The sequence below is a fragment of the Halichoeres trimaculatus genome, unplaced genomic scaffold (assembly GCF_033239565.1).
Source record: "Halichoeres trimaculatus isolate MK-OKI-2021-1 unplaced genomic scaffold, fHalTri1.1 fHalTri1_scaffold_6, whole genome shotgun sequence".
NCBI lineage: Eukaryota > Metazoa > Chordata > Actinopteri > Labriformes > Labridae > Halichoeres > Halichoeres trimaculatus.
This window is the reverse complement of record NW_027437184.1, coordinates 5,913,006-5,932,210: the sequence shown is the minus strand read 5'-3', so window position 1 is coordinate 5,932,210 and position 19,205 is coordinate 5,913,006. Positions and strand designations below refer to the sequence as shown.

Here is a 19,205-nt window from a genome sequence, read left to right as displayed (position 1 = left end):
ACAGGTTGACCCAGGGGCCAGGTGCAGGGGCAGCCCCACCCTCTGGGTTCTCCTGTGGTGTTTCTTGTTAATGTTGGCTCCTGTTCCACTCTGTTGGAACTGCTCACCTCGGTCCAGACAGCGAGACCGCAATTTCTGAACCGACGGCTGGACAGGAAATTAAGTTTGTGTGCCCAGCGACCTAACACCACACTGAACTCCAATGTCAGTCACTGACTTTAATATTTCACCCATGAAAACTCAGACCTGAGAACACATGGGAGACTGAGCGGCTGTTTGATGTCTCACGGGGAGAGACGCGCAATTTAACAGAATAAATACCTCAATGAATACTTTAAAAATTCATCATTATGGGAAGTAAAATAAGTCTGGTGGCTTAAAAATCATCAAAATCCCCCTTTTCTTCTCTATCCAGATTTTAATGAACTATACTTCTTATAATTCAATAAACTCCCTCTGGAAGGGAAGTTAGAACAGGTACGGCCGCAGACACAACTTGTCTCTTTTCTTTCTACATCTACTGGCTATGCACACTCACAAACGTAGTCGGATAAGAAGTTAAACAAATAGGTTGTAAACTTGAAACAAAAACACACAAAAGATAAAATTACCTTTAAATAAATTTGCCTTGATTTTTAAAATACAAATCATTTTACTTCACAAAAAAACTCACTAACGGACACGTGATCCCACTTCTGACACCAAATCCAACGAAAATAAAACTTAAAGATTAATAGCACATGGCAAAAGCTCTGCCCACCCCATGCAAAACTGGAAGCATTATCAAATGAATGAGCAAAATGGCCCTTAAGACAAAACAAATTGCTTCTCTTGTCTGTGTAGTTTGGCATATTGAAAATTTAATCTTTCATTAGCAAATTAATTGAATTTAGTGTTTTTGCCACAGTGACCGATAGCCCTTCCACTGTATTACATTTGTTTCTTTTCAGGCATACCACACACTGCCTGCTTCCCTCAACACCCCCGCCCCTCCTCTGTTGCACATTCACTAAAAAACAACTCAACGATTTGCCGTCCATACCACTGTGCGTTTATAAATGCCCTTGAAAATTATCCATTGCATGCTTTCTGTGTGAGGCAGTCGGAGGAGGGGGTGTGGATCAATAGCAGTGAGATAATGGTAGCAGGGGAAATTGGGGGGTGGGGGTGGTTGAAATATCAGCACTCAAATGTGGGGGCAGCTGCTTATGACTGACAGAGCTCTGGTGGGAGGAGTCTGCATGAATAAAGAGAGGGGGAGCACATGTTGGAGTCTGTATGTTTATGCTTTCGACGGTGTTAACTGCTCCTCCTGCAGGGTTCAAGGTCACATATGTGGGTGTGTATGAAATCTGGTTTTTACTGAGTCCTGGTGCACAAAGGCTAGAGAGCATCCTCTAATAAGCAGCCTCACTCTCAGTCCGTTTGTGCTGACCAGCCCGGGCACGTTAATGTACACAGGGCCTGAGTGGGCTTTTCACTCTGTAATTTTAGCCTATCGTAGCTAATGGACGGTAATTACACCATTCAGGACACAACATTGGCTCCTTTATGACACTGGACGCAGTGAAAGTATCAAATAGAGCTGCATTTTCTCACAAGTTTGCCGTCAAAAGGAGAAGCTGGTTTAATCACTGAGAGATGGATTTTTATAATCCCTGTGACCTGTGTCTGTGCTGCAAAAATCTGTGCATGAGAGCATTTTTTAAACCAAGAGACAGTGTTGTAGCTGCTTGAAGTTTGTTAAAATTTACACTGATTGTGAGTTTAAAACCCTGAAGAGGCAAAGCTTCAAAACTCTTCATTACTCTGTACTTGAACTCCACTTAAAGTGTCCTTGTGTGAGACTCAGCAGCTTAATGGCAGAATAAACTGTTCAGCATTAGCAGAAAAAATTTTGGCACATTTTTTTTGTGGGCTTGGACACAGACTCAGCTCTGCTGCTCATCCTACTTATTCATATTGTCAAACACATGCACATAAACATATTGTAAAACACAAAGATTTGAGGCATTTTGCAACATTGAAGATTTTTAAAGAAAAATATGTTATATTTCTTTTTTATATTAAAAAACCTAATACGGAAAAACTTTTTCAAGCCAAGGTCTATGACTGAAAACGTCATAATAAAGTTCTTCTTTCTGTAAGTCAACCAGTTTGCAGGAACTTTCTTCTGTTAATTTGGACTTTATTGTCTTTGCACCAGCCAGAGGAGTAGATGTGCTAAGATTTTTGCTGTTCTTTATATTACAAGACCTGCAAAGAGACAAACTATAACTGATACATTTTTCTTTCCTTTTCTTTTTTTTTCTTAAATATTTTTTAAATTCTGTTTTTATTGAAATACTGTATCATTGTATCACTTATTCAATGCATCTTAGATACAGTTTTTCCTGTTTTTTTTTTATCTCTCTGTCTATTGATTTTAACAGACATAACATGGATTAGATACAAAACAAGTAAATAAGTAATAATAATAATAATAATAATAATAATAAAATAAATAAATAAAGTTAAAAAAAAATCCTTATCAATTTAAGCCTGTCATGTGGTTTCTCTAGACCTTCAGCTAAATATCTTTTAAGTAAACATCTATAATAAACTAAAAAGAGGGCCAAAAGAAAAAATAATAGATACAAAAACAAGAATAGTTGAGGAAAAAGAAATAATGAAAAAAGTAGTAAATAATACTAATTATTTTAAAAATATAAATAAATAAATTATAAAAAAAAAACTTAAGAATCGTTAATGAGAAAACTATTATACATTTTTTTTCAACAAAATTAAAAACACTTCCTAAAGTAATGTCTAAATCGTGATTATAACGGCATTAATCACAAAAACACTTAGAATATTAACAATAAAACATAGAATAACAATATGAGTAACAATCACAATTTGAACTCTGTAGCATGAACCAAGGGGCAGCAACTAAACTACATGTGATAAAATGCAACTCAGTTCTGATCCAAGCTAGTACCTCAGTTACAGATACATTTTTAAAATGAGCACACGCAGTGTTTGTTTTGTGAGGAGTGAACAGTAATTTACGACTGATGGGAGGGTAGTTGGGCATGGCCCGGCCTAATGCAACCCATATCGATCTTTATCACCCTTACTTCCTGTGTATATGATATCCTAGACCTCCCTCAGCCTCGCTAAAAGCCCTTTCTCTCCTCTTCTCCTCCTGCCCTTCTCCCGAGCATCTCTGCATCTCTCTGACTTAAAGGCCACCGTACCTCGACACACTGCGTGAGCTGTGTCAGCCCGTCAATCAGCCCCTATGTGGTCTGGAGGTCAGGGTAAATCCGCTCTGGCTGCAGTGGAGGGGGCAGGACCATTACATCACCTGGCAAAGGTCATCCTCTCAGTGCACTGCAACAGCTCTGTCAACATATACAGGTACCAGGGGAGCCACGGTGCAACTATCTAATGCTCCTTTAATGGCTCCTGCAGTCTGATGATGCAGATTGGCCACGATACAAAGTGCAATTTCTGTTTGGCAGCCAACTACAGTGTTTTGACAGCAGCATATTCTAATAAACCTTTCATAACAAGATGCAGAGCACATTGTTTGTGTCTCTTATTTCATTATATCCTTATTTACAGTAAATCCAAACCTCATTAACCATGATTTATGTTTACTTTTCATCTTTAAGTGCAATTAACTCAACCACACATGCCTGGAAGGGTGCTTGTATGTCACCTTTTGCTGATTCAAATGTCTTGTTTTGGTTCATAAGACTCATTAACTAGTGTGTGAGTTAAAAGGTAAACATGTTTGAGGGTTTGTTATTCTGGGTGGTTTATTTTCAATTCTTGAAGGTGGCATCAGATGAGGTACTTTTTTAGAATAAAGAGAGCAATCTGACGTATCTATTTCTCAATCAGGCCCGTAACTCCACACAGGCATGGAGCTATAACAGCAAGAGAGGGTCAATAGATTTTACTGAAGAATAATTAATCTCCTCATTCCACTCAATAGAGCTCCTTAATGTAGCGATCTATCCTGACTGATCTGCAGATAAACGCTGCACCGCTAACTGCAGCTTGAGTCAAATATAGCATTTAGATATACACATAAGTCTGATGAGGCTGAAAGGTAGATCTGTAAATACTGCATCTATTACTTCTCCTTCAATAGGACTCAAAACCAATGTTCATCTTGCATGAGTTAATGCTGCATTTCTTGGGTTTTCTATCCATGTCGCCAAAGATTCTCCAGGTTAAGAGTGGGGTTATGCCAGACGCTTTGTCCGTCCACCTGTCTGTCTGTCTGACTCGCCTTTCCTTGCCTTCCCAGCCTTGGCACTGGATCCATCACCCAGCTTCGCCTTGCCACGACCGATGCCTCCACAGTCTTGCATTACTATTCAACACAGCATGGCTACTCACAAACTGTTTACGCCAACGTTCAGCCGGGCCAATTGATTGCTAAGGGAAGGGGGAATGCAGAAGGCCGGGTCAACCAGAGTCCGGACCTTCTACGCTCTGCCAGGGACTTCTGCAATTACTGACCACTATTACATGCAAATCCCCCAATCAGTAAGGCGTGACATGTGGAGAGGGTCCAACACCATTTTCCTTCCTTGCTCCTAGTCCATCATACTATCAGGGCAAATAGCTAAAAAGTTAATCCATATTAACGTCCAAAACTCTGACAATTTGTGTATTTCAGGAGAACATTTGAAGCCTTTGGGCCTTATTCCCAGTGTGTTCGGGCAAATTTGTGCCTAAATTGTGTGTACGGACATATAACAAATAAATCTGTGATTCATCATCTTACTCTGTGAACAAATTAAGAACCTCCTCAGACCATTCGTGTGCACAAACGATGACAGCCACCTCTCTCAGAAAACTTAAGCACAGCCTCTTTTAACTAAATACCAGACATATTTAAACTACTTTCAGTAAAAGAAAGAAGTCTTTAACAGAATTCAATAATAAAAACTGTGAACTGACAAATAACTACTAAAATCTGGCGCATATCCATCCCTATCATACATATAATATTGAATCTTAAGTTAAATACTTAATTTTACAATTCAAAATGTTACAATGTAGGTTGTAAAATGTCAGTTTTCGTGAAGCTAAGTATCGTAAATGCAGCGTCTCTAATGGAGGTCAGTTATGGCGCACGTTTCTAAATGTAAACTGAGTGAAGACATGAAATAACTGCTTCTCCTCATGAATATACATTTTCTGAGCAAATGATGCACGCACACATAGTTTGCTCATACTTATGTAGCTGATCACCTCGTAAAGAGTGCCAGTGAGGGGACGGGGGAGTGGGTTGTGCGGCTGATGCTAGCGACGCAGATGTCGAAGTATGTGGCGCCTCCTGATGATGACCTGATATGGATGATTTGAGGTGTGGTTGTGTACTGATTGCAGGTTGCAGACATTCATTCATTCATTTTCTGAACCACTTATCCTGTTCAGGGTCGCGGGTGGCTGAAGCTTATCCCAGCAGTCATTGGGCGAGAGGCGGGGTACACCCAGGACTGGTTGCCAGTCAATCACAGGGCTGACACAGAGACAGACAACCATTCACTCACACACTCACACCTACAATCTAGACATTTAACCTGGTGAGCATGTTTTTGGATTGTGGGAGGAAGCCGGAGAACCCGGAGAGAACCCACACATGCACAGGGACAACATGCAAACTCCACACAGAAAGGCCCACTGGCCAAGCTGGGAATCAAACCGGTGACCTTCTTGCTATGAGGCTGCAGCATGCACACCCTGCAGCCATGCAGACGTGCTCCTGTCAATTTAGAATGTTTCTGATTCACTAACATATGCACGGCAAAGAGAGGAAAACTGGTTGGTGCGCACAGGTCATCAATCTTCCAGTGGTTTTGCGTAAACGCGAAACTTGCCTACCATCTTTTGGTTTCTTTGGAAACTAATGGATGATGTCACTGAGACTACATCCATATTTTATAAGGTTTTTGACTTTGACTGCAAGAGGGCCATCCCAACTAACAAGCTTTTCGAGTTATGGTCCTTCTCACAGTAAACGCCACTGCAACATCCGCCCAACATCCACCCAACATCCCATCACACTCATTCTTTTCAAGCAGTTAGCTAGCAGTAGAAGCATCAGAGTTTTGCCCACATTTGTGCTTACAGCTGTTAAGCAAATCTTTCAGCCAATAAGCTCAGTTCAATAACAACATTTTAGGGGTGCATCAATCACAATTTTCTGGCCAATCACCGATCTTTGAAAAGCCTAACCTCCTGATACCGATTTGGGCCGATGCCTGATTTTTATGTTTTAAAACTGACTGCATTTACCTTCAATGCTCCAGTCTTATTTTATTGAAAATCATTGAACATTACCTGTGAAACAATAAAATCTTCATGTTTTAACTTAAACAACCAATAAAGTGTCCTGAGTTTTGGGTCTTAGAGCAAAAAGCAACAATGGCTGGCTGTCAGACCTTCCCAGTGGTATATAAGATCAGTTTCATATGTAAGGATGGGCCGATCATAGATCCCACAAAATTAAGGAAATCAGCACTAATCAATCGATTGGTACATGTCTGGTACATTTTTATCATTTAAAAACACGAAACAAAAATGTGGAGGTTTTCATAATAGATTGATGGCATTTCAATTCATTTCAATGGGAAAAATTGCTTTTAAATATGAATGATTTGAGTTACAAGCTCCATCGCAGTACAAATGAAACTCAAAAGTCAAGGCACCACTGTAAATTAAAACTTAATTCTTTCACTTTTTTCAGGACAGAAAAGAGAAAATGAAAAGAAAATCACTTAAAAATTTCCAACTTTTGCATGCAACTTCAAGTTTGTTGTTGCACCGCTGTGAAGAAGCTACAGAGAAAAGAGCGTAAAGGAAACATTCAGTGTATGCATGTCAAAAACTAAAAAGTTATGGGTGCCATTTGTTTCAGGAGCAAAGAGCAAAGGTTTGACAAGCGAGGATGCAGATGGTTTCAGAAGAAGATGGTTTGATTTATAAGACAGGAAGCAGCACATGAGTGAGGATACAGCTCCGTAGGGCTACAACTGCAGCATCAAGCTGGCAACAACAACAACAAGAGGTCCCATTATTGATGTCTAAATAATAGATGGGGACAGAGAGAGGATGAGGGAGGAAGAGGGGATGAACATGTTGTAGTAAATGATGGAAGTCCTCTTATAAACGAAGAAACAGGAAGGGGAGAGGAAAAAATAGGGAAGTTGTTGCTAAAAACAGAAGGATGTGAGATAAAGAAAGGAGAAAACATGGGAGAGGCTAAAAAAAAACAGGAGCAGGGAGAGCTCAGCAGGTCCCATGTTGGCAGAGAGGAGGGTCAGGGAGTTCAGCAGCAGAACATTTTGACAAGTCCTGCAGCAGCGGGAGGATGTGGACTGAGGCTGTGCTCCACTGGGATGAGCAGGATGTGATTTAAAGGGACAGTCCTCCCATAAACACAGCACAGAAAAGCCATAAAATTCAAGCAAGAAGTTGAAAGGATCGCAAAGAGACTCAGAATCTGCTTTTCTGTTTTAAAGCGGAGTAATCACACACTTCGCTTTAAGGTTGTGTGTTGTTTATTAGTAAATGAATCCAGGCCTTATAAGTGCTCAGGCCCCACAGAGCAGCTCCACTGGCCTACATTCCCCTGTCTGTCATCTGATGCCAAATTTCCAGCCACAGAGTCAATATTTCAATAACTATCCCCTGACGTTAGAAAGTAGAGCAGGAGGCTACGACATGCTGTATGTTCAGAGCTGCAGCTGAGATGAGTGGTAACAAAGAAAAGTGCCTAAATGGCAAAATAAACTGTTTGCTTTCCATAGCAGCTCAACCTGGAGGGTTAGTCTAAGAGCGTGGAGTAAACAAGGCAGCAGAGGAGACTGTTGGCAGTGGCAGAGTCCCTGAAGAGAAGTAAAACCAAGAGATCGGTATAAATCAAACAACAACATGCTGCTTACTACTTTTTTTAAGCCATTGATCCTTCAGATGTTCTGCAGGAGGGTAACCCGTTTATTTTTAAGAGCATGCTTGCAGATAACAGGATGGAGATGTTTTTAATGCAATTACAGAAAGAGCTGCACTGGTGGTGAATGAGCTGGTGAACCATTCAAGATCCCTGCAGTGAGGAATATCACCAACTCCAACCAGCGCAGCCTGGGCAAAGATTTCAAAAGACACAAACTTCTGGAGAGAATAATTGGCTGCCAAGTCGAGAAAAGAGTCAGCGTGAAAACCTCTTGTGGAATAAAACTCACAGCCTCCTTCCCGCTAGTATTTCTCCTCCTCTGTCTTTCCATTTTCTCTCTTTTCACCCTCCAGGATTGCTCTTCATCATCCCTCTTTCCTCATCCCTGAATGAATCCGCAAAACCTTTCCAGGGAATTAAAAGTCCCATCACAGACCACCCTCACGCTCCTGCCTCCCGCTTTCCTCTCCAACCTGACTGCAGTGTTTTATGATTGCTAGTGTATCTCCAGACAGAGCGTGCTTTACCTAATGGGAGGAGAAAGGGAAAGTTAATTAACCTTTGCGAAAGGTGGCCTCATCACAGACGCCGACCAATTAACGACAGGCTTCAAACGGGGCGAGCGGGATGAAAAACCTCCAGACTGATGAATGAGCTGAACTCATGCAGCATAGATGGGCCGGTAATAACATGCAGCTACAAGAGACCAAGTTAAACTGGTTCAAATGATGAAAGGAAAAGAAAGCTCGGCTAATTTGCTCGCTGCTTTTGGTTGTTTTGATGCGGCGCCAAACTGAGCTTAAGCGTTTAACTTGTTTTGTAAACGTTAACGAGTAAAAAAGTAACAAATGAGGTCAGAATTGACTGGAAATCACCTGCAGTAATGCTCAGTGAAGCATCAGCTGCTATCTGATTACTGCCAGTGTACGTGCTTCCTGAAATGGAAGCAGATAAGTAACCAAAACAAAGATAAGAGGGGAGAAACGTGACGTTTCTTAGAACGAAATCTTCCTGTTTGTTTCACAAATAGATATAATGCTGACCTGACGCTCTGAAAAAAACAGCCTAAAACAGGATACCGTATTATCTGTAGTAGAGGTTGCAACAGTATTTACAAGACATGGTCTTTCTGTGGGATGATCTCTAAATCAATGTGCCGTTTCTGTGCAGCTGTGGAGCTCAGGAATCTGCAACCTTTACTTTCAGAGGAGCCATTTTGCCTCAGCTCACCTGGATTAAAGTCATTCAGGAGCCTCAAAATCTACTTTACCTTCACAATAAAGACAAAAAGTTTATAAAAATCTACTAAAAAAATAGCTAAAAAATGTTTTTCGTGTTTTTTAAATTTTTCAAGTAATGTCTTTATTTCTTATATTTAATAAATTTGAACATATTTTAAAGAATTGAAAAAATGTGATGTTGGAAATGTCATAGACTGCCAAAATTTAATAAACTTCAATAAGTTGCAAAATTTGAAAAAAAATTTAGGATATCAAAATTTTGCAAAATTATAAAAAAAAGGAATTGGTAAAAAAATCTGTGATTCATCATCTTACTTTTAAAAAAAAAAAAAAAAAAAAAGTTCTGAAATTTGCAAAATTCCCCAAATTTTGAAATTTCAAAAATATGCCAAAATGTCATAAATTCGCAAAAAAAAAAAAAAAAAATGCAACTTCAAATATTGCTAATTTTTTTTAGAAAATGACATTTAATACTTTGACAAAATTTGCAAAAATTACAAAAAAGGAATTTGCAATAATTAAAAAAAAAATTGCAAAATCTACAGAAAATTTGAATTTTTTTTTCTAACTTTGAAAAATGTCAAAAAATTGCAATTCAGAAAAATGTGAACCAGAATTGTTATAATCTTTAAAAAAAATGAAAGCTTTATGCAAGATATGGTGCATTTTTAGTTAAACAAAATGTTAACGCATGATTTTATTCAGTGTGAGTGTCTTAAATTCTCAACCCACTCTGTAAGAAAAATAAAAATATATTTTGAAATCAATAATACATTTTAAAGATACAAGGAGGTGAAAGATAGTCTTTTTTTTTTTGCAATCATTTGACAAACTTAAGCTGACAATCAGGTGATCAAGTTAAGAAGTGAGATCACCAGCCGTTGCCACTTCTGCCCTGCTTTAAGGATGCACTGATCCAACTTTTCTGGTTTCAATACTGATACTTGAGCTTTAGGTATCGACTGATACCGATACTGGTCTGAAACCAGTGTTAAATAACAACCTGCATGCCCTAGTGTGGGATAAGACTGGTAATGTTTTAGGTAAAAGGCAAAGAATGAGTATTTGGAGTGCCCGAAGTTAGTAGTTATTGAAATTATGAAATATTTTGATGTTTACCATCAGTTTGGTAAAAAAACTGTGCTTCAGAATGTTAAGAAATTAATATTCAATTGTAATCGGTATCGGTGCATCCTTTCCCTGCTCAGGTACAAAACTTAGATTTCTGGTTAATCATCATCAACTACCCAGCGTTTACCTGGAGGCTCCCACTGAGGGATTAAGGTATGACCTCATCATTCATCAGATTACAGCATTAAATAAACCCACAAGGAGGGATGAAGTCAGAGCCATGACTCTAGGATGAGTTGTCTGACAGAAATATCAGCTCCACTCACTCCACTGATGGTCTGGCTTGTGGTGGTGTAGCCTCAGTGATCGTTCAATTTGCCCAAAGAGGAGCAAACTGGATGTGTCAGAACCACAGTTAGAAGCTGCTTCAGTGTCGGCGCGGACATCTGAGCCCCAAAACAAGATGTATACACAACTGGGATGACATCACCAAAGAGGAGCGATGAAGATGAGTAAGGCGCTATTTAAGACGCCTGACACAGATTCAATGTGTTACAGTACGACGAGCATCTTCTCACTTTATCCCTTTTCATCTCGAGGGGGCTAATTATTACTTATCACACACACACACACACACATAATGAAAACACACATCTCTGAGGCTTTCAGCACTCAGACAGATGCTCCCAAAGAGACAAACACATGGGGATCTATCCTTCACTCATTCTGCCAGCACCACCAGTGAGATGAGGGTTTCAGACGTGTTGTCACTCAGACGAATCATTTCATCATCCAAGAGAAAACAACCAAAAAAAAAGACGCAAAGCACTCAAAGTGGCTGCTTTCCTTGCATCATGACGGAGTCAGCCAGAGGGTGGGCTAACTCTGTCCGACTATTCTGAGCCGCCAAAAGTGGGACGTGAAACTGTTAATTATACACACAAGTACAGCATCACCAGTCTCCTGCTGGGCGCTGAGAGGATGAAGAGCACATAGATTAAACAGAGACGACACAGTCCATCAAAATGTTCGTTATTAGGGACTTTCAACAACTTTTATCTGCAGAATCCATCCGCAGATCTGAAAGTGGGAAATCTTCATATTTTCTGCAAGATTTTCATAGATTTCACATTATTGCTATTCATAGAGCCACCAGCTATAAATAGCGTGTCCATTTTTTGTTTTTTCTCCTCTCCTGTCTTCAATCATGTCTTCTCTTTGCTCGCCTCAAAAACACAATTCTGTCATCAAAAGTTTAAAGATTTTTTTTTTTTTTTAGTTATCCACAGGGGACAAAGCACCTGAGCTTCAAAATGTTATTTTTAGAGAGCCTTAAAATAATTTGTTCTTTGAAGAGAAAGCAGCAGTGCAGCTGTGAAGACTACTCAAAAAAAGGTGCAGACACAGAGAGAAGAGGAAATTGTCTTCTCTCAGGTGTCCTTTCACTGCTCAAACATGAGGAAGTGTGACAAAAATGACAAACTCACACACGCAGAAGGTGAACACAACGTCTGCCTGTCCCCTCCTCCCAGTTTTTTTTTTTTGACACCATGCAGGATTTTTGCAGTTTTTCTGAATGCACCCACCCTCACAGTCTTTCTTTCTGAAGCTCTTATCAGCCTCCTTCAGGACACAACCATTAAAATTCAAATTACAAGCAAAAAGCAAATCATTAATGCATTCAAACAGACACAATAAATATTTGTCAAAAGCATAAAAATCAATCTCATTTTCGCTCATCCCCACCCTATCTCTGCCTCTCAGAAACACACACATACACACACACTTGTGCACACACACACACACACACACACAGGCAGCAGCAGCAGCAGCAGCAGCATCCTAAGCCAGAGGCTCTGGCCAGAAAAGGGATTACGACATCGCTTACTTTGGAGGACCACGGCTGCAAGCAGTTGGCATAGCAACGGACCAGGAAAGCCATTTTTGCAGGAGGGAGGGAGCCAGAGAGGGGAAGTTTCTCCTCGTTCACCAAGAGATGAAGAAAAAATAAAAAAGGAATTAAGTGAAAGGAGAAAGGAAGGGCTGGTGATGATGAGCTCTTTGCAGCAAGGAGAGGATGGTCAGGGTGGTGTTTGGTGTCTTTTTAAATCCTCAGGGCTGGTTTGGAAGGAAAAGGTGGGAGATGGATCCCTGACAGTCAGAAAAGGAGACTTCAAGTCCAAGGAGATCCAGGAACTGCAACACAGAAGCTCCTGACAGAGCTGGAGTGACAGAAATCTGCAGGATATTTAAAACAAATCCCACAGCTGAGCAAAGACAACGAACTTCACATCCTAATTCAGTTCAAAGTTCAATGTGGAAACTCGTGCATCTAATTTTTCATCTTCCTCTCCTCAGACGAGCTCGTGCTGGGTGGGAAAGGCTGGTCTGTGCATCTGCAGCCCCCCAGGAAGAAGCCTCCAGTCTGGTTTAAAGTCATCCAAACAGTCCCCTCTCACCTCCTGGAAGCCGGGATTATCTGCCTGCACCTCTCCCCTCCTCCTCAATCACAGTTCATGTCCGTCAAACTCTTTCTCCTCTTCCTCTGCAACTCTTTCCCTCCCCAGGTGTGAGCCCAGCTGTGCAGCTGCACGGCAAACGGCCGGTGATCCCGCTCCGTCACTCCGACTTCAAGCTCTCCTACCCTGGTTAGCGCTCACACCTCACGCCGGCATTCCTCCTCCCCCTCCCCGCCCTTGGAGAGAGAAGCTACCGCGGATAGGATGCTGCGCTGGAGAGAGCCAGCCGCTAATGGGGAAACGGAGGAGGGAGAGCGAGCGCGGCGAAGGAGGAGGAGAGGGGAGGGGAGGAGAATCCAGCTGAAAAAGAATGACATCACCTGTGCAGCGAGAGGGAAAGGGAGAAAGAGTGGCGAGGACGGAGCAGGAGCAAGCGTGGGGGGGAAACTGCATTAGACGGATTGGCTGGTGAGCAGAGGTGGATGAAAGAGACGGAGAGATGGACAGGAAGACAGAACAGGGAAGACAGAGATAGAGAGGAAAGAGGGGGAGCATCTTCATTGATCGCCTGGTAACATAAAGCTGAGTGTATTGAGGCAGTCCCCCTCCTCTTTCTGAGCATAAATTACACCAAAAAAAAGGAGGAGGAGAAGGAGGAGGGAGGGCATAAATCTAAAAGCCCCTATCAGATACAAAGACAGACGCTGGCTGGTTTTTGGGGGATGCAAACACAAAAGCAGGAGATGATAATCAGTCGCCCCCCTTCTTCTAAAAAAAGCCCCATGGAGACCATATTTGGCATGAAAGAAAAGCAAAGCTGGTAAATCTCTCTTATACGTTACGACGCCAAGCAGAAGGTAGTAAAAGCAATAAGCTGAGAAATCTGTAGTTGTAAAACAACGGAGGTTTACGTAGTTCTGACAGCAAACAGTTTGATCCAAGCAGCAGGGAGAGTTCAGCCAACGGAGCTTTCAATCACACATTTAAGAAAACCTGAACGCATCGAAAGCATGGGAAGACAAAGGGTTTAAAAGCATTTAAAGTAAGTTGAAGTAAAGTTTTAGGATGAAGCTTGGAAAAGTTACTCATTTCTTGATGAGGGAAAGTCTCCACCAATTTACTAAATTGATGCCTAATGGTGATCACATCACTTAAATGAGGCAGAAAATAAGCGGGAACTATTTCTATGATAAAGCATTAAATGAAGATTCTAAGTCAGGAAAATACCACCAAAGAAAAAGTTTTAATCCTGAAAATTTTAGCTGTAAAGAAAAAAAGATTCAGTTGAATTTATGATACAGACTCTAGCGTCAAACTTATAAAGAAACTTGCATTTTATCCTGATGAATTGCAAAGAGTTGTGGTGATTTTTCTCTTGTATTTAACTCTGTGAAAGAACAAACCAAGTGTTGGGGGATGACTCAAGGTGGATTTTTTTTGAGCATCTGTCCTGACTGTTTTCATATAAAACTGAATTATTGAAAAGTTAAAACAGTAACTGAATGCTTGGCATCATTTAGTGTTCTTCTTAAGGTTAAAGGGTAAAAGTCACACACAAAAAGTTAAAGTTAAGGCTCTTCAAGACTTCTTAGAAGCTATTTGAAATTACATTGAAGACCAGCCTCACATAAACACAAATGGAAAAAACACCACAGCATTTTTCCAAACCGCCGACTACGCCTACTTTCAAGTTTTGGAAGGTAGAGCTACAGCCAATGATTTTTTAAATTTATTTATTCATTTATTTTTTACTTTATTATTAATGTACAAAAAAACTATGGGTAGATAGTGACATTTTAGTTACTTTGTTAATCATAACACAGAGGAGTCAGCATATTTTATTCTTAATCTTACACCAGAAGTGGTATTGTTTATTTAAAAAAATCTGGAAGGGAATGACTTTTTATTTTTACTGCTGATGGAAAACCACTTCCATGTAATCTGTGTATGGTTAAATAAAAAAGGTTAAAATTGGTTTATGTTAGCTTTATTTAATGTGTAGCAGTAAACACCTCTTTAACAACTAGAAGTGAACAGAGAAGTAACCTGAGGTGTCATTTACACGACGTTTTATCTTATAACGCTAAAATGCAGTGAAAAAAATCTGCATTTACACTGAAACGCTGAGAGACTTAAAACGCTGTAGTAAGCATGCCAGGCCTGTAGGTGGTGCTATAACTGTCTTGTCCAGAGGCAGCTTTTGGGAGATCTCCACTGAAGTAGAGTTGAGCCGATCATCTGGTGCTTTGGTAAAAACTAAGAGCAGAAGTGGAGCAACAGATACTCATTTTGTTAAAGACAGTCAGCAGATTCAGCAGCACATGCACAACACGGTAGTCCACGTTTCAGAAAAATCCCACTCTGGAGGCCGTTTTCAAAAGTTGGTGTTTTAGGTCAGCTGAAAGCTGTTTCCGTGTAAACGCGAGGCTGAAACGCAACAAAACTTTTGTGTTTCACCCTAAAACTGTTGTCCTGTAAACGGCCCCTTAGTGTTGTTGTATTGTAGTTGTAATGTTGACTCATTCCAGCGGATGGTAGTGATTCACCAAAAACTGCCACCAGCATAGACAAACAGCGTTAGCACTGTGCATTGTGGAAACAGAATGCCAGGTAGACTGGTCCGTTGCATACTGAGACTGAATTTCAGCTAAAATAGTCGGCACTGCTCGCGTAGTTTGTGGTTTGGAAAACAGCCCACTTCAGTTAAAAAGGGTTGGGGACAATAAATAGAGTCCCAGCTGCAACCACATCAATGTTATTGGTTCCACTATCATAATGATGTGATGTTACTTGGTAAATTACTAAATTACTAAATAAAAAGATAAATGTTATCATTTATTTTAAGATTTGGGACTATTTGCAATCATACTAACATGTGTTAACATTTTTTTTAATTTTTTTTTAGGACTTTTAAAGATTAAGACATTCTGAGGCCATCTAAGGCCTTGTTTTTAGATTCATGAGTTCAATGCCTTATAAGACTTTTTAAGAATCAGCAGGAGCCCTGCACACGTTTCAAAAAGTTAAAACCCCTTTCTCTTGATGTTAAAAGAAAATGAAGTATTATTTCTGCCGTCCTCTCCTCCCTGTGTCTCCTGCTCCAGTCCGGTAGCGTGTGAGAGACAGAGGGATGAAATGATAGCACAGACGATGCGATCTGTCTGCTTGTTTGAACGCTTGATTCTCCTCCAGCAGAGAAGAGAATCCAGCTCTCATTACCAGACGCTTCGCCCTCCCTCCCACTCCTCCAGTAAACCCCCTTCTCACTTTCCTTTTTTTTTTTGACTCTCCCCAATTATCTCTCCCTGACTTGAAAAATCCCCAATCTTTGTCGTCCCCGCCTTCATCAATTTTGCTTCAAATTAGCTCTTCCCTTTGTCTTCCTGCCTGTGTATCTGTTCTGCTTGAGATCATTGTCTCCATTCAGTCTTGCATCTCATTGACGCTCTCCTCTTTTCCTCTTTTCATATTTTTATCAGCTGCTCATCTCTCCTTCTCGCCTCTCCTCTGCTCTCATTTTCATCCTCTTTCTGCACAAACCAGAATCTCTACCCTCATTTCTCTTGCATCTATGTGTGTGTGTGTGTGTATGTGAAACGATACGCACCTCCTGCCTAAGAATGACATCATCTTTTTACTCTGCAGCCAATCAGATGCAAGCACATGGAGCCCTGCCTTCGGAGGAGTGTTATGTACACAAGAGAGGCAGAGCGAGGGATGGAAATAGACGGGGAGATGGATAGATGGAGAGGTAGATATCCAAAGAATAGATAACACAGGTAGATATATTGACATAGAGAGGATGAGATGGTCAGGGAAACAGATACAAAGAGAAGTGAGCACGTGAGTCTTTCTCTTAGTGTGTGCTATCTGCAGTCTTTTCTCTTTTGCATACGACTGCGCAGCACTACATCATTCTGCTGCCCTGCTGTCAAAGCCCCAGCCCTAATAAACCTGCATGTACACACACACACACACCGTACACACATTCACAAAGCAGCTGCTGCATTTGCTTTTACAGGGAAAAAGTGGAAGAAAGCCAACACTGAGAAAAATATTCTTAAGAGGATCCTAAAGTCGTATGCTGAACTCCAGACGTGCACTATTAGTCCGTCTTAACACCAATTAAGTTTATTGATTGACTATTTAGAGCTCAAACTGTGTAGTAAATGATCATTAATAAAGCCACACATGTTTTAACCTCCTCCATGTTTTCTTTTTCTCCATCAATCATTAATGAAACACATCAATCTTTCAGACGATCCTTTTTTAAGGAACTGTGAACACGTGACCCATGGAAGCTAAATCTCTGCTGCACACTGCTGATACTTTCCGGTGTGTTAGGCGTCTTTTTTCCTGTGAGTGCTTGGTGTTACGTAACTTGAAAGAGTAGTCAGATTTTTTAAAATGTAGCTGTATGAGGTATTCGTCAAAGGGGATGCAGGTCAGCTCAACCTGAAAGCACGATGCATACGTATTACTCAGCCTGCAAAGTGATTTCATTACAGCTGATGAGAGAAGATTGAATAAACTCCTTAAAGGGACTGTGAGGACACTCTGTGTGGCCTTGCTTGCAGTGACACTTACAGCTGGAATCTGTAGTGTTTTCTTTGATAAAGACATGAATCTTACCAAGATTTCTGTTTGCTTTGGAAGCAAATGGATGAAGAATAGATCTTCTTTCTAACACTGCTCTACTTTGTAAACTCAGTTTTTGTAGTGTAGTTTAGTACCAAGTTTTTCAAGATATGAGCCGCGCTCTCTGACACTTTTTTGCTTTGAGTTTAGAGCTTCAGATACTTCATCACTAGTTAAAGCAGCGGAGCCACAGTGAATGCTGCAACTTCCATCCAGGATCCTGTGTCTCACCTGTTCATTGTAAGCAGTTAGCTCAAGGGCTGAACAACTAATCAAATTGAAACCGACATCCTAATATCATAGAACGCAATTTTAAAAGCCCAAAGCCTGAAATTTGAAACAAAAACAAAAACAAATAAAAAAAAAATAAATAAAAAGAAAAAAAAGAAAAAAAGAAAAAAAAAGAAAATCTAAAAAAAAGAAAAAACAGAAAAAATTAAATTAAATTAAAACAATAAAATTTAAAAAATGTATTATGAGAAAAAAATATATAAAAAGAAAAAAGGGAAAAAGAAAAAAGGAAAAAAAAAAGAGAAGAGAGGAAAAAAAAAAGAAAAAAATATTTACACAGACTTGGACAGGACATTGTAACTTTTACTATGTCTTCCTTGTAAAACCAGCAAGAATCAATATGCTCGGATTTCTGGCTAAAATATTACACATCTACAAGGCTTGAAGTTAAGTTAATTACTCAATTTTCTACATTGATTTTAACTGACTCTTGTCAAACTCATTTAGAAACATTTTTAAAAGGAGGATAAAACAAAGCTCTTTGGATGGGTTTTTATGGAAAACATCTGCTTTTGTCAGCATCTTCAAGTTGCCTGATCTCCAAGATAAATGCTGAACATCATACTTGAAAAAAAAAAACAGTTTATTGCAGTACATTCTATTGTATTGTATTTTTATACAATATTCTTTTTCATAAATTATTTTCCTTTTATTAAAAACGAAGTTTTTTGGGGTCCAGAACAGATTACTGGCATTTCAATTCATTTCAATGGGAAAAATTGATTTTATTTATGAGTAATTTGAGTTATGAGCTCTTTCACTGAGAGAATTAAACTCGTAAATAAAAGCGAGACTGTATTTAGCACTACTCACAACCCGGTGCTCTGAGACGTGTCTGTAACGTGTAACTAAGAATAGGTACTGTATTAAGTACTTGTATAGTTACAAAATTTCATTCGTAGTACCGAGTACCTTTTAACAAAAAATCAAATGTTTGGATACCTAAATGCATCTTTGTGACTGTGAGGGCGTGGACGAGTAGGCAATTTTCCGTACTGGACATGAACACAGCATTGCAAGTTTATATATTGAGAAATAAATGTTTAATTGAAGAACTTTGATATTTTTTTTTTCCACATAAACACAAAAAAGTACAGAAAACTGGTACCATTGAGTACTGATACTATTGCTAGGTACCAGGCATTGGTACCATATCATTTCAAATGTGAACGGTACCCATTCCTATGTGTAACGTTTGTGAATGAACATTATCACAGTGTCACTAGTGTTTTAGCCCTTGTTTTCTTCTAGTCTGATGTCCTTTTTCTTTATACCAGTCCAGCTCCAGTGTCCACCATCACTAGAAAATAAATCAAGTAAATCATTTTCTTCAGAAAAAAGTCTAGATCTTACTTTTTACAGCTAAACTTTGCTGGTCAAAAGGACTTTCAGTCTTTGTGGATTTTTGTTCCCCTGAGAAAATCTGACCCAACCATAGAAGAAATGAGAAATAAGATGTAGAAAGAATCAATGCTGGCACTGATAATCTCATTTTAAATCATAGCTCAGGGACAGGCAAATATATAAAAGTGAGACTATTTCAAG

The 19,205-nt window shown here is 39.8% G+C and overlaps 1 protein-coding gene across 5 annotated transcripts in view; it reads right to left on the bottom strand.

Annotated features, from left to right (window-relative positions):
* Positions 1-19,205, bottom strand: part of rapgef6 (Rap guanine nucleotide exchange factor (GEF) 6) — a 228,330-nt gene that overhangs the window by 97,787 nt on the left and 111,338 nt on the right. Inside the window, exon 1 of one of the 5 annotated variants that reach the window (XM_074672527.1) lies at positions 12,161-13,016. The exons of the other annotated variants lie outside the window; for them this stretch is intronic. Coding sequence (XP_074528628.1) covers positions 12,161-12,214 — 54 coding nt within the window. The 5' untranslated portion in view covers positions 12,215-13,016. Of the gene's footprint in view, positions 1-12,160; positions 13,017-19,205 lie in introns of those variants that run through there. 5 annotated transcript variants of the gene reach the window in all.